The 15,648-nt window shown below is 32.4% G+C and overlaps 1 protein-coding gene across 3 annotated transcripts in view; it reads left to right on the forward strand.

The window, feature by feature from the left end:
• Positions 1–15,648, forward strand: part of FSTL5 (follistatin like 5) — a 663,363-nt gene that overhangs the window by 561,566 nt on the left and 86,149 nt on the right. For 2 of the 3 annotated variants that reach the window (XM_077752758.1, XM_077752759.1), the window contains exon 10: positions 7,402–7,428. The exons of the other annotated variant lie outside the window; for it this stretch is intronic. In XM_077752758.1, coding sequence (XP_077608884.1) covers positions 7,402–7,428 — 27 coding nt within the window. The remainder of the gene's footprint in view (positions 1–7,401; positions 7,429–15,648) is intronic. 3 annotated transcript variants of the gene reach the window in all.

Genomic DNA, 15,648 nt, shown 5'->3' on the forward strand with positions numbered 1-15,648 from the left:
AGAAATTCCAAGCAGGCTCTGCACCTGTCAGCTCAGAGCCTGATACGAGGCTGGAACCCGTCAACTGTGAGATCATGACCTGAGCAGAAATCAAGAGTCAGGTTTGAGCTCAGACAATTGACCACCTACGTACCCCTAGAAATCTGTTCTAAGAGGAAGTTAACCTCTGTTAATTTATAATCAGCTTGTTTTATGAGACATTATGTTATTTTCTATATGAATACTTTCTCAGTGTAAAGTCCAAAATTTTTTTCCTTTTTATTTTGTAACTACTAGAAATTTCAGATGCTAAGTTTATGGCCTACCACAGTGGTTACTCGTTTGGGTGTCTATGCCTTTTATTGCACTGCTACTAATCTGTTTTATAATATCTTTAAAGATGAGCAATTAACTGAATTACAAACTATGCATTTACCCAGAATTCTTAAATATCAAGATATTTAATGTATTTTAGAGTTGTAATGATAATTTGTAATTTCTGTCACAAAATATTTACCTAACAATATTTTATTAATAAATGTTTTAAAGAAGTCAATTAATTTCCTTCAAAGAGTACATAGCTCTTATTTAATTTATACTATATTTAAATACAATTATATCTGTATGCTATTATATGACTATAAGTATATTAAACAGGTATATAAATATCAAATAGTGAAAAATTCAATATATAAGGGAAGTAATAAAGTTATTAGAAATACTATTCATAAAAATTATGCTGTACTGCAAAAATAGCTTTAAAGTCTACCATCTTTTATTGTTTCTTTACACATAATGCTAATTATTATCCAAGTAATCTATTTCTCTAATTAATATGTTCTCTCAAGTGATAATAAGGGGGACTCTCTGATAGCCCTAATGATAAGTTAGGATATGCTTTTATGCAAGGTTTTGTTTTGGCAGCATTTCTATTAATTTAATTTCTATAGGCGTGATTATCTTGAGTTTTATCTAGGAGATATACATATATGTTATATATATAGACAACTACATAACAAAGATCTATTGAACAATTCATTATGTGCCATGTACTATTTAAAAAGCATTGTAATCATGTGATTTTATTATGTAATTCTCTAATCGACCATTTGGTATATTTTTTAGATGAAAGAGTTAAAGCAAAGGAGGAGGTAACTTTGCTTGACATATACTTAAAATGGTAAGGTATATGAGTGAGTTAGAGGGCAAAGATTTCCCATATGTACCCATAGCTAATCACCACAATTGTTTAATAATGTCCTTGTTTATTGTTTATCATGTAAGATGACAATCAATCATTCCTGTGAAGATTATCATTTTCAAGTCACTTCCTGACATCAGTGGGCTTAGAATTTCTATTAAGAGAAGCTCAGGTGTTGGCAGTCTGGCTGGGAGGATGTTAACTAGAAAATTTTTCTTGAAGTTCTGTTTGTTAGCAAGCAGCCTGTTACACTAACATTGCGTGGTATCTGAGATGGTCCTAATGACCCTCCTGTTATACACACCCTTGTATAATTTTCCCACATTGAAATAGATTAGTTCTCTATTACACATAGAGTAGAGTGGAGGTGAAGGTCTATAACTTCTGAAGCCAGTTCAGAAGGGCATTTGGGCTCCTGCCTTGCTCTCTTGGATCACACACTTAGTTAGGGGAAGCCAGCGTCAGTTTGTGAGGACACGTAAGCAGCCTTGGGGAGAGTCCCATAAATTACGATCTGGGGCTTTCCGCCAACAGCTAGCACCAAATTGCCAGCCATGTAAGTGAGCCACCCCGGAAGTGCATCTTCCAACCCAAGTCAAGCTTTCTTCCAACCCAAGTCGAGCTTTCAGATGACTGGAGCCTCATGAGATAACCCAAATCAGAACCCTCTTAGCCAAGCCACCGTCACAGATATCGTAAATGTTTTCTTGTTGTTTTTGTTGTTATTTTAAGCACTAAGTTTGAGATAATTTTTTTATACATTGGGTGCCAGATATAAGCTTACTTGATTTGGCATTGGAAGGAAAGATGGATATAGTGTGTGTGTGTGTGCGTGTGTGTGTGTGTGTGTATTTATTTATTTATTTAAGTAATCTCTACACCCAACTTGGGGTTTGAATGCAGGACCTCCAGATCAAGAGTGGCAGCCTCGTCTGACTGAGCCAGCCATGTGCCCTAGAAATATGGATATAATTTTTATTTGTTTTGTGCTGTGGCTTTAATCTTTTGACATGGCAACAGTTCTTACATAGCCTTGGTTTCAATCAGACTATTTGGGTGCCAGAGAAGATTCTATTTGGTTAAGTATAGGTGATTTTTAAATTGATGTGATTGTTAAACTGGCAATGTGAAGCAATGAGGGATGTATCCACATTCAGAATCCAGAAATTGATATTCTGTAGACACCTACTGACTTTCTTCCTCTCCCGTGGGAGAGTGCCTTTCACACTTTGAGCTCTCTTCAGTCTCACTTATTATCAGGGGCTCTGACTCTACATAATGGTGCCTTGTGCTACGCGTAGTTACAATTTTGGTTCTCTGTGCTTTCGGTTTTTTAACATGATTTCTTGATTCAAATTACCCTTGAAAAGAATCTGATCATCTCATTTCATCAGTTCATAGAAATTAAGACCTTGGATTCCTGGCCAGTTTCTGAGTCATATTCCCTAATGTAAGCTGGACACTATAGCCTGCTCATTTAATGTTAGACACTAGGTTGGGAATTTGTATAGTCAGTGGGGAGAATCATCTTCAATCAGTGCCCAGCAAGTGACAGTTTTACTTAAAAGTGGCTTTGAATTTGGCACATGGCAAGCAATGTACTTGACATATCTTACATAGCTTTCCATCCTAAAAATAGTATATTTTAAATGTCTCATGTCATTCTCCATATGCACATTCAAAGAAACTTCAGCTACCATAATACTAACCATACATTTTTTAGATACATTAAATTTTGTCTACATTTTCTTTTAATGTTGTCCTTTTCCATTTGCCTTCTGAAGTTAATTTCTTAAATCCAAAAGGTGAAACAGTCAATAAGACATCTAACTAAAATGCTATCCTTACATAAATGCAGTTTATAAACAAAAAGTTTTCCACTAGTGAAAACCTTACACTTTCAAAGACAAGGGCAAGCAAAAACTTATTTAATGAAAAGCCAACCAGTTTACATATGAGTAGCCAAGTAAAATTAGCTGTTTAATACTATGACATGCTGCTGTGTAGTTAATCACCTGATTGCTGTTACTTATATAATATTCAAATCTCCCACATATATTTCCACAAACACCATATTTAATATGAGATTCATCACTTTGAATATAATTATAAGTCTCTAATATATAAAATAAGGCAATTTATTTTAAAAAGGCATTGAGGCACCTGGGTGACTCAGTCAGTTAAGCATCAGGTAATGATCTCACGGTTCTCACGGTTCGTGGGTTAGAGCCCAATGTCAGGCTCTGTGCTGATGGTGCAGAGCTTTCTTAGGATTCTCACTCTCTCCTCTCTCTCTACCCCTCACTCACTTGTGCTTTCTCTCTTTCTCAAAATAAATAAATACACTTAAAAAAATTTAAAAAGGCATTAATAAAAGATTCTGTTACTAGTGTCCAGGCATCTGTTTCACTGAACCACATTTTCATTATAAAGTATCTGCTATCTTCAGAAAGAATTTTGCATTTCATTTTAGTCTTGAATAAGCATTTAATTGCTGAATGTCTATATATTTGAGAGTTTTTGTCCAATTATAAATAAAAGATTTCAGAACAGAATTTTATTTATGCTATATTAAGGGATACATTAAGTGTTTCATAGGATTCTATAAATACAGAAAACAACTGATTAAGGCCATACTGTTGGTTCTACAGGAAAAAAAAAAATAAGCTGGTTTAAAAAAGAACTCTAGGGGCAAATTAAGTGAAGAATTCTGGTAAAGGTATTACTGTCATATTTAACATATAGGTAAAAATGAAGGAATTCAAAATGACTTGATGTTTGGAATGTGAGTTCAATATGATATAAGCATGTCATGGATGATCTTATGTGCTATGCTAAGGACTTTGAGTCCTTACACACGTACAAATATGCATTATGTTTTTAAGCAAACAAATGGGATGATCAAGCCTGCATTTACTGTAAGTAGCTGTTTTAATTGTGTGAAAGAGAAATTAATATGGCAGAACAACGTCATTCTGATATGTATGTAGCTGTTAAGATATAAAAAATAGAAAAGTAGCATCCCAATAGAAATAATGGATTAAAGGCATAAATAGAAGAAATTTTTCTTTAAATATTTGCAAACATACTCAATATAGCTTATAATTAAACTGTTATATATTATATATAACATACATATGATATATATATACATGCATCATATAATATATATTCATATTTGGTAAGCTTATGCATATGTACACGCATACAAACACATGCAGTCTTAGTCTTCCTTGAATGTGGAGGGATGAATACTTGCATAGACTGCTTGTGGTGCTGATAACAACCGTCTGACAATTATCCTGACAACATGTGTCAATGGCTTGAAATATCCCCATACCTCTTGTAGGAATGCATACTAATGGAAATAACTATATAGAAGGATGGTCATCATAGTTAAAACACATCCATGCACACACACACACACACACATATATGCAGATCAATATATATACATGCATCTTTTTGACTGATAAGTTCAATGATACTTATTGAACCTTATAACTCAAACTAGCCTCTGGTCTCTGTATTAAGTTTGGATTATTGAATAATAAGCAATGGTCTTTTTTAAACAAAGAAATCCACATGAAGGAATATTATATGATGATGAAAACTGTATATATTTGAAGACTAGGGTAGAAATATGATAAATGAATATACAGGATTTAAAATTATTCTTATATGTTGTATATTTACTTATAGAATCAGAAACACCCCTGTTGCATGCACATTTATATAAAGATCAGAAAAATAATGAAAAGACATTTAAGGAAAAAGACTTGGTTATTATACCCTTGTAATTGAATTTAAAGTATTTTTTTACATTTAATGTGCATTCCAACTGTATACAATAAGATGGAATATGTTCTAAATACACAATAACAATACATACAATACAGGCTTTTCTTTGTATCTGGAAAACATACCCCTAAATCCTCACTCAGTTCATTCTTATTTATCTTGTATTTGAATATTTCATTATGCATAATACACCTGTTCAGAGCATTCACAGGGTTGTTCCTCTCTTTCATAACACATTAACTCTGTAATTTTAATTTTCTTCTCAACTAGAATATAAACTCTATTAACAGAGAGACGAGGCCTGTTCGAATCTGTGTATTGTATCACTGAGCACAATGTCTGACAGCTGCTAGGCACTCACTCAGTACTCACTGAAAGAATGAATGGAGAAGAGGTCTGGTCACCCCCCATTTTTAATAAACGGAAAAAAAACCCACATAGGCGTGCACGCACACACACACACACACACACACACAAAGATAAGTCTAATAATGTCTCAGTCTTTTTTGAGCCTACAGAAGAAAATTTAATATCTACTGCTGCACTGAGTACAAAAGACTTTTTTGATCTACTCATGGAAAAATTCTCTGGCCTCAACTGTTATCACTTTTGTGCTTCAAATAGACTCAGTTACTTAAATTTCTCTGAATACAGTAGATCCCTCTTATGCAGAGGATACATTCCAACACCCCCAGTGGATGCCTGAAACCACTCATAGCACCATCGATACACTGTGTTTTTTCTTACCCATACATACCTATGATAAAATTTAATTTAGAACTCAGGCACACCAAAAGCTTAGCAAAAATATCTAATAATAAAATAATTATAATAATGTACTTAATAAAAGTTGTGTGAATGTGGCGTCTCTCTCTCTCTGTCTCATTCTTAAAATATCTCTTTGAACCATACTCACCATCCTTCATGTGATGATGTGAGATGATAAAATTCCTGTGTGATGAGAGGAAGTGAGGTGAATGACTTAGACATTGAGACTACTATTGACATTCTGATGATACTTCCAGAGCAGGATCATCTACTTCCGGCCTGAGTTTAACTGCTGGCAACTGAGGTCTATATCCTCTCCTCGCAAATAGGATCTATCGTTTTCATATTCATTTCAAGAACACTGTAGACAACAAGAATTGCACCACAAAATGTCCAGAAAGAAAGAATATGGCATGCATTCAGAATTGAATAAATATTCTTAAAGAGTTAAAAACACCAAGAATCACCAAAATGAAGCTTACTTTACAAAAGTTTATTTTTAAATAGTATAGCAGGTTTTGAAACCTGGATAACTTGGGCCGTCAGCCTCTGGCGAGGAGTGCTGGGTTACAGTGTTGGCTCTGCTGCATTCACATGGTGGTCCATTAAAAAAAAAAAAGTGATTGTGCTTTAGTGTGGTTAAAATATTCAGGAAATAGTTATGCGTGAGATTTTACAGCAGTCACGCTTTCTTTTGACATCCTATTTTGCTTTGAAAGCATAAAATTAGGGCAACATTGAATTGGTAATGGAGGCAGACATTTCTTTGAGAATATTTCTAATTGGTATTTATTTCATTATTTCTATCTCAATATTTTAACACCATATTTATGCACTGAACTAAGCAAGATACATTTAGATATACAGTAAAACCATAGATTGTCAGTAACTTATTCTGCAAGTGTATTCCAAGACGAGCAAACATTTCTAATACATTTTAACTCAATAAATGAACAGCGTTTTTCAATACAAAAAGTATGCGATACCAAAAGTCACATGATCACAGTTGGGTCAGTGGTTCTTGAAATTTGTTTTCATATACAAGTGCTTTGGAATACCAGCATATTTCTTGAACGATTTATGCTCGCAAACCAAGGTTTTACTCTATTTCATTCTGTCTGATCTAAAAAGTGAAAACATATGCTACTTAAAAATAGACTACTTCTGTGTTCAAAATCCTTTAATTACAAGAATTCTTCTTGCTCAGGAATATTGTGTATTATGTAGGAATATTACATATTGTGATTATTGAGAATTGTTAAAATACAATTTTTTTCAATTAGCAGCTTTTAAGTATGCTGTCTTAAGTAAATAGTGTTAACTACCGATATTTGTTCTTAAGATGTATTTCAATAACATTAACCTAAATATCCCATTCTTTCCAGTGATGAATAAAATGCTTTTGTTTATTAACAGCATCTTTATTCCAAAGAAGAATTGGCAATTTCAAGAAATGAAAAGAGCATTATTAGCTATTGCCAGCATTTTACTGTTTTGTTAATTCAAAGTAGTTCGTTGAATTCAACATCACTTTTATGTACATGTTCTTTCTTAGAGATTGTGACCTCTTTAATAGTTATTTATATTAGTATGCAGTTGAAGCTCTATTTACCCAGTTTTTTTCTCTCTTTTTTCTTTTTAACATGCTGCAGTAGCTAACATATTATGGAGAGAAGAAGGTACTAAGTTCCATTATTTTTATATTGTGATTATTTTGCTTAATTTTTAGCAGACTTGTTTTAATAATTACCTTATTCATTTTTATGTTGACCCAATATTTTCATTTGACTAAAATTCAATATTATTTTGTGAAACTGTTACCATGAAAGTAGTTATCACTCCTCAACAGCTTGATTTATTATTGATATATAACCAGGGAGGTACATTATAATATATTGAAATGCTTTTTTTAAAATTTTGTTAATGTTTTATTTATTTCTGAGAGAGAGAGAGAGAAGAGACAGCATGAGCAGGGGAAGGTCAAAGAGAGATGGAGATACAGAATCTGAAACAGGCTCCAGGCTCTGAGCTAGCTGTCAGCACAGAGCTGGACACGGGGCTCAAACCCACCAACTGTGAGATCATAACCTGAGCTGAAGTCAGACGCTTAACCAACTGAGCCACCCAAGTGCCCCTGAAATACTTTTAAGAGTTTAAAATTAAGTCAAAGAAATAAAGGCAAACTTAAACATAATGTCCATAATAAACCCCGATTTCAATTAGAAAATTAAAGAAAATATAGAAATCATTGCATTATCAAGGGAATGTAATAAATTATTTAAGAAAATGAGCGGTAAACTTGAAAGATCCAGATTCAAATCTAGATTCCACCACCATATAACCGAGGGCCCCTTCATGTCTCAATTTTCTTATCTCAAAAATAAGATTAGTTGTTAATACTTGGTAGGGTTATTACCAGCTCCTTAAACATAGTCTACAATGAATAAACAGTATCCACTTCCATTTATTATTTTTTTTTCTTATTCATAAAGACCAGGGAGAGTGTGTTTGGCCAGGTACTCATGTGCTTTCCTTAAATTCTTAGGAGAAAAATGTAGTTAGTTATCATTAGAGTTCTAGTAAGCAATGACCAAAATATTGTCTCAAAAACTTTTTCTTCCCTGATTATAGCTTCCTAGATGAACTGAAGTCATTGCCACCTGTGAGGGCTGTGTCTCATAAGTTTCAAGTAATTCAAGAATTGAAGCATCTCAGTTTTGTTCTCAATGATGAGGCAGACCACCAACCCCCCACCCTGCTTGGTATTTGTTGCCTCTCAAATCTTTTGTATGGGCTTCTTCAAAGTCTGATTTGCTAAAGAGATTCTAGTGTAACTATACCTTCTCATTTTATTCCACTTAGATATTTCACATCCAAACATACAAATGCAATCTTGCTAAAACTACCATTAATGTATCTGTTAAACATTTCTTTATTCTGTCTTCCCTCTTGAGATCAAATATGTCTCCTGAAATTTTAAAAATTGATTTCATGTTATTATTGAAATACAAGGAACAAAACCAAAGTAGTCAGAGGGCAGGTAGCACAGATCTAGGTTTTGCTGGTTAATTGCTGATAAAAACTGGATGTATTATTTTACTTTCTGAGCCAGATTTTCTAACATACTGCTTGAAATACAGTTGTCACTCTCCTTGCAAATTTGTGATATGTGAATGCCCTCAAAGTGTGTGAAATAATGCTTTCTTATAATTTGACTATCATAACAGTCGTGAACATGATCATTTTATAAGTTTAATACAAAATAAGAGTATGATATTTTTCAGGCTACCCTTAAAAATATAAGACACCTCCAGATTAATTAAAATCATCTTGAGATTTGTTATATGAAAACACTTTTATCTATTTAAAATTTTCTTGTTAGTTTTTTAACTAAATAATTATTCTCCAACAACCAATGATTTGCTTTACTCTTCATAGCTTTGTTTGACAGAGAATATATCTTGAGAAGCAATAGCTATTTAGTCTATTTTGCAGATAATTTTAAGACCTATATAAGTAAATATCTTCGTGTAAAGTTTTTAAATCTTTTATTCCATCTGCAATTATCATCAGAGTCCTTTGTTGTTTCCTAGAATAAATAAGATTTAACATAATATATTTGAGAAAACATTATGCCTGATTTAGATTCATAGTCATGTGTAAATTATTTTTTACAATGCTACAGTTATTGGCAGGGCAGTACAATTAGAAATGATTGCATATAATAATAATAATAGTGGCCAGAGATAATAGACCAGCTTGAGGAATCACCGAATCCTAAAAGTGTGCGCAATTATTTCATAAAAAGTAATTAAAGTAATAGCTATCTGAAGCTTCCAAATTTTTCTACCTTTATTTTTAAAGGATAGAAAACAACAAATATGAACTACATAGCTCTGAGAGCCACTTTTATTTCCACATGTAGTAATGCTCCCTGTTTGTATGCTTGTGTCTTTATCATGGCCAAGAGAAATTAATCTGAGGGAGAACAGCTGAGCATTCCAGTTTCAGGCATTTTAAGATTAATATTGAACAGAGTTAAAAATGATAAATCCCTCCTAATGTGATTTTACTTATAGGCAAGCATTAAAACTATAAAATTTACTGAATTTAATGTGTATCATCACACTAATTACACAGATATTTAAACTTGAAACACAGCATCCTCTACTTCTATGAGGTCTTCTTGTAGTTCTTTCCTAGCCATTATTGTGGTTTGCAGGAGTGCAGGAAGACATTGTTAAGAGATGAAATATCTTACTCATTTAATGTCAAATATTTTAAAGAGCCTATTAAATGCAAAGCACTTTTTGAAAATACTAAAAATACAAAGATAGGAATATTTTCCCTAAATAAAATTTCAGTCTAGTAAGTTAACATCTAAATCATTCTTATTGATAACCAATTTTATGATATGATTTGAAAATACACATGAAAAGACCTACTGTTTGGCTTTCTTCCACAATCTTTTTATGATCTTGTAATAAAATATAATCTAATGAGGTATATCTAATGTTTGTGGACAACAGTTTAGGAATATATTATATGGTCTAACTTAATGTGTTTTGGTTTGTATAAGCACTAAATTAAAGGAATGTAAGCCATGTTATTCACTGATGAATTAACCTTAACTTTCAAATATGCTAATTTGAAGCACCTAAGACAGAGATGTAAGGTGGTTCATTATATAGCATAGCATAGCATCTCTTAAATTTGTTAGAACATGGAATTATTTTGACAAATATATATGGGATCAATATTAAATAAAGGCTACTTTGGGTTATAGTGGGTTTATATAACATCCAATGATTTGAAAGCCAAAAATATAATTTCTATGTTATTAAAAATTGACTTTCCCTTCTAATCTTTGTAAATATTTATGAATCTACTCACACAACAACATAGAAATGATTGAAGTAAATCACTATATTGGCCAAACTAATTAACACCTACCAACACAAGGTACAAATAGAAGTTGCAGAGAAATCTTAAAGCAAAGCTTACATGTTACACCATGATCTGATCACAAAGCTTTGTGAACTATAATGCCGTCAAAGTGGGGAAAAGGAGATATGGCAAGCAGGTCAGTTTTTAACTTCTTTGTTCTGATATTATTCCCATTTCATTGGCCCGACTATTATACATTGCAAGGGAGGTTGAGAAATATAGACTAATATATACCAACTTTGTAAGTTCCATAAGCTTCCATATATTTTTTGAGAAAAAAAAATGCTAAAGTCCTCAGGACCAGATTACTGCCTCATAGTAATATCGATAAATTATTTAAAATGAAAAAGGACTTTCAGAGCATAAGGCTTCTAAATGCATAAAATTTAGAAAGCCAAAGCAGTGCGGAAAGGTAGAGACCATGCCTTCTAATGGTCAGTACACGATGCCATTTAAACCATGATCAAGCTCTCGATATTTTCATTAGCCAGTTCTCTACCCTTGCTTAAATACTAACATCAACCTAACTTTTTGAGTGTTTTAAATTATTTCATTAAAACATTTTCAAATCAAAATTGTGATCTGACAAGAGATATCCATTTGCAGACATATGTGTATATACATATACATATTTATGTATGCTAGATATGTACATATATACATACATACACATGGGTCCATATACAATGATATATATAATTCCCACTGATATTAATTATACAGCAAAAATACTCTATTATAACCTTTTGTATATTAATCAATAAATGTGAAATTAATCATGCAGATTTGAATCCAGCTTTTTTAGCATATCTTTGGAAGTTCAGGAAGTGGTAAACTGACTCAAAAGGACTAGTTTTACATAATGTCACTCTGACCAGTCAGATAGTACCCACTCGCTGGATTAATAATGCCCAATAAAGACCCTGGCATGATCACTTAAAAAAAAACTTTCTAGCGAGAATGAAAGTCAGTTTTATTTCAGTTGAGCATAATATAAAGATCTCATGGAGCTGCAGTGGAATGATGCTGCTCTGCGTGTGAAAAACTGTCTAACTCCAAAGACGAAAATGCAAAACATGGGAACATTCATGATCCAAAAATCTTTCCCTGCTAAGTTATTCAAGATGAGATATGTAATATGGACTATCTATCTATTCTTGCTTATATTTTTCTTTAGTTAAAACAGATATATTTTTATATTTTAAAATAAAGAAAAGTTCTGGATCTTTTAAAGGTGAAAATAATAATAGCAACCAATGAAGGACTTTATAATACTAAAACTTACTGAATTATCTTTTGATTGGTTACCAAATCACTGCATCATATGATTATAATTTGTTCTTGACCATAATTTAAATGCTAAAGCAGTGACAATTTAAATCAGATGATGACAAACATCACCACAAAATATCTTTTATTACTATTTTTTGTTATTGTTATCCATCCAGTAATCAGAAATTAGCCAAATTTTATTATTGATATAAATCATAAAACATATACACTATATATAAGAAATGATGTAATTGTATTATGATACACAATTATTCTTGAGCAGATATCTTCAAAAGATTGAGACACTAATGTGCATTACATCCATTTTTTTCTCAGTCTATTTCATGTATTTAAAGGTGCAGTATTGATTAGAAATTCCTCTAGGAAATACTTCCCTCTTAAAAGACTGCAAGTAATTCTTGCTTACGTCCTTTCTCTGTATAGAAAGAAAAACAAAGTAAAAAGAAATCTTAAAAAAAAAACAAACAAATTATGAATCACTTTCTAGAACCACTATACTCCATTAGATTAACAATTGACCTGGAAAAGACAAAGTACATGTGTCTGTCTTCATGGGGGATGAGGAAAGAAACAGCAGGCTGCACATATTGCAAATCTTTACTGTGACTAAAGTGGTGAAGCTTTTACTGAAGCCAGGAACTTTTGTAATATACTGCAATAGAATGCATTCATGAAGAGAGAATTGTAATTGAAACCTACATGGTTATTAAACTTTTTTCGGACTCAAAACCCCTTTGCACTCTTCAATATTATTGAGAACTCAAAAGCTTTAGTTTATGTGGGTTACTCCTATCCACTTATATTTACCATAATAGAAATTAAAACTGAGAAAAATTAAAGATGTTCATTTATTAATTTATTGAAAAAGCCATAATAAACTCATTATATGTACCCATAAATAAAACAGTTTTAAAGCTATATTTAAAAAAAATGAAGGGGCGCCTGGGTGGCTCAGTCAGGTAAGTGTCTGACTTTGGCTCAGGTCATGATCTGATGGTTCATGGATTCAAGCCCCACATCGGGCTCTGCGTTGACAGCTAGCTCAGAGCCTGAAGCCTACTTCAGATTCTGTATCTCCCTCTCCCTCTGACTTTCCCCTGCTCATGCTGTGTGTGTGTGTGTGTCTCTCTCTCAGAAGAAAAACAAAACAAAACATTAAAAAAATGAAGAGACTCACGTTGTTTTACATTTTGCAAATCCTTTTAATGTCTGGCTCAGTAGAAGATGCTGGATTCCTATATTCTGCTTCTGCATTGAATTGTCGTGAAATCACTCATTATATCACATGTCATGTAGCCCATCGAAAACTACTCTCTACATTTGGAAAAATCTTATGTGTGGAAATTGGAGAGAAAAATGCAAATGACACCTAAGTATCATTATGAAAATAGTTTGGATTTTGTAGACCCCCTGAAAGGATCCACTTCAAGAATTCCCTACTAGAAAATGCAGTTGATTTTTAGCAGGCTCATGGATCCTTAGAATTTGATAACATAGAAAACTAAAATGTAGCAGTATATCTCACAGTGTAGATTTGAGGAAAACACGAGAACAGAAATCAAAATCTGGTTATATACCATTTCACCATTTTTTTCTACTACTGTTTAATAGAAGAGATAATGTCAGTCATAAAAATAGTGACAGTACCATTTTTTTTTAGTTTACCATGCACCAGTCACTCTGCTAAATGCTTTACATTCTCCATCTGATCTAATTCCTATAATAACTGAATGACATAAGTATAATTCTTATCTCAAGCTTGAGAGAGAAAAATTCTCACATAGTCTGAGTATCTTTCCCATGGTACATACTTAGTTCTGTTGCCATGATTTGCCTTTGAGCAGTCTGAACCCAGGAAATGGAGTCTATCTTCTTTGTTATATATGTTTTTTATCTAAACAACAACAACAAAAAAGAAGTTTGGGCCTGACAACTTAATAGGTATAGTTAACATATACAAATACATTACTATTTTCTTTATAAATAATGCTAATGAATGCTCCAAATGAAAATCTGTGTCCTTAACTACCAACATCTCCATTATCGGGGAATGTATATTCATCCATGCCCAGTATAATCATAATAAATATATATGTATAATACTATAGCAGTAAATTTAAAAGGAAACACATCTGTATCATATATTCAAATCATAAATTCTGCTGCTAAAACCCACAGAAAACTTGATTTAAAATATTTCTCTAACCAAAAAGAAAAAAAAAAAAGAGAAAACATACCTCTTGTGAGTGGAGAGAAGAGGAACTCATAGATGGCTCTAAAGGTATCCACAAAATTTTAATTGATATCAGGAGAGTGATTAAAAATTAATCATTTTATTTCTATTTTAGCTAATATATATGGTATTTTGCTGGCATTACTATTCATAAGCACTGAAAAGTTATATTTCCACTGAAAGCTATAAAATTCAAGAAGAAACTAAACCTTGCATAATGAAATCTGTATTTCTTCAATAACTTGTAACCTGGAAAGCAGTTGTTTTTGAAAAAACACTGAATGTGTAATTTATATTCTAAAAAGTAAGAAAATAGACTTGAGATTGAACAAGTGATTTGGATGGATTAAGTGGGTTTTAGAGGAAAATGCAGCTCAGAAATTTCATCAGTGCAACAATTCAGTGAAATTCCTGACTGCATTGTTCACAGAATATGGTAAATAATATAATGAAAGATTCCATTTGAGTCAAGGCAGAAATATTTCACGAAACTTTTCAAACAGTCTGGACCTAGAGTATTTGTCATATTCAAACTTCAAAATCCTGATTCTGGAGCAGAATTTTGCAGTAGCTGAAGGAAGGGAGTCATGTTCATTCAAAATTTTGAGAGCTTTATAATAATAATTAAACATAGTGCATAACTGACACAACTAAAAGTTAGACACCATATCACTACTTGATTATGTTTACACTTTTCAACAACCAATAATGGTAAATTGATAGTCACCGACATGTAGTACATGTCAATCTTATGAACATTTCATATTTTTAATGTTTTATTTATTTCTGAGAGAGAGAGACAGACAGACAGACAATGTGAGCAGGGGAGGGTCAGAGAGAGGGAGACACAGAATCTGAAACAGGCTCCCGGCTCTGAGCTGGCAGTCAGCACAGAGCCTGACGTGGGGCTTGAACCCACAAACCGTGAGATCATGACCTGAGCCGAAGTCGGTGGCTTAACCGACTGAGCCACCCAGGTACCCCCAATCTTATGAATGTTTAAATGGAAGTTTGCTGATATGAATTAATTGTTTTGACATAGAATCATACTTTTTAAAAGTTTTATCCTTTGGGCATAGAATGTATATTCATCTATGCATAAACATAATTATAAATAAGAGCTGACAGCTACTAAATATTATTAAGCTTAAATTAAATTAAAATTATGAAAAGTTATGAAAAATTAAATTTTATGAAAATGTATGAATTAAACTTTATGAAAACTATGACTTGAATTTTGTTTTTGCTACTTTTGCTACTGTTCAGGAATATTACATCATAATGTAGTGCTCTCTGGAATTATAATACATAATAACTGATAAAGATTGCATCATTTCAAAATATGAGTACTATGAAATATTTATAAAACAATAAGATGTGTCAAAAACAATTTGAAGTACTTAAAATGCATAAGTGTATTAGATAG

This window comes from Crocuta crocuta, unplaced genomic scaffold, assembly GCF_008692635.1.
Source record: "Crocuta crocuta isolate KB4526 unplaced genomic scaffold, BGI_CrCroc_1.0 scaffold346, whole genome shotgun sequence".
In the NCBI taxonomy this organism is placed as follows: domain Eukaryota; kingdom Metazoa; phylum Chordata; class Mammalia; order Carnivora; family Hyaenidae; genus Crocuta; species Crocuta crocuta.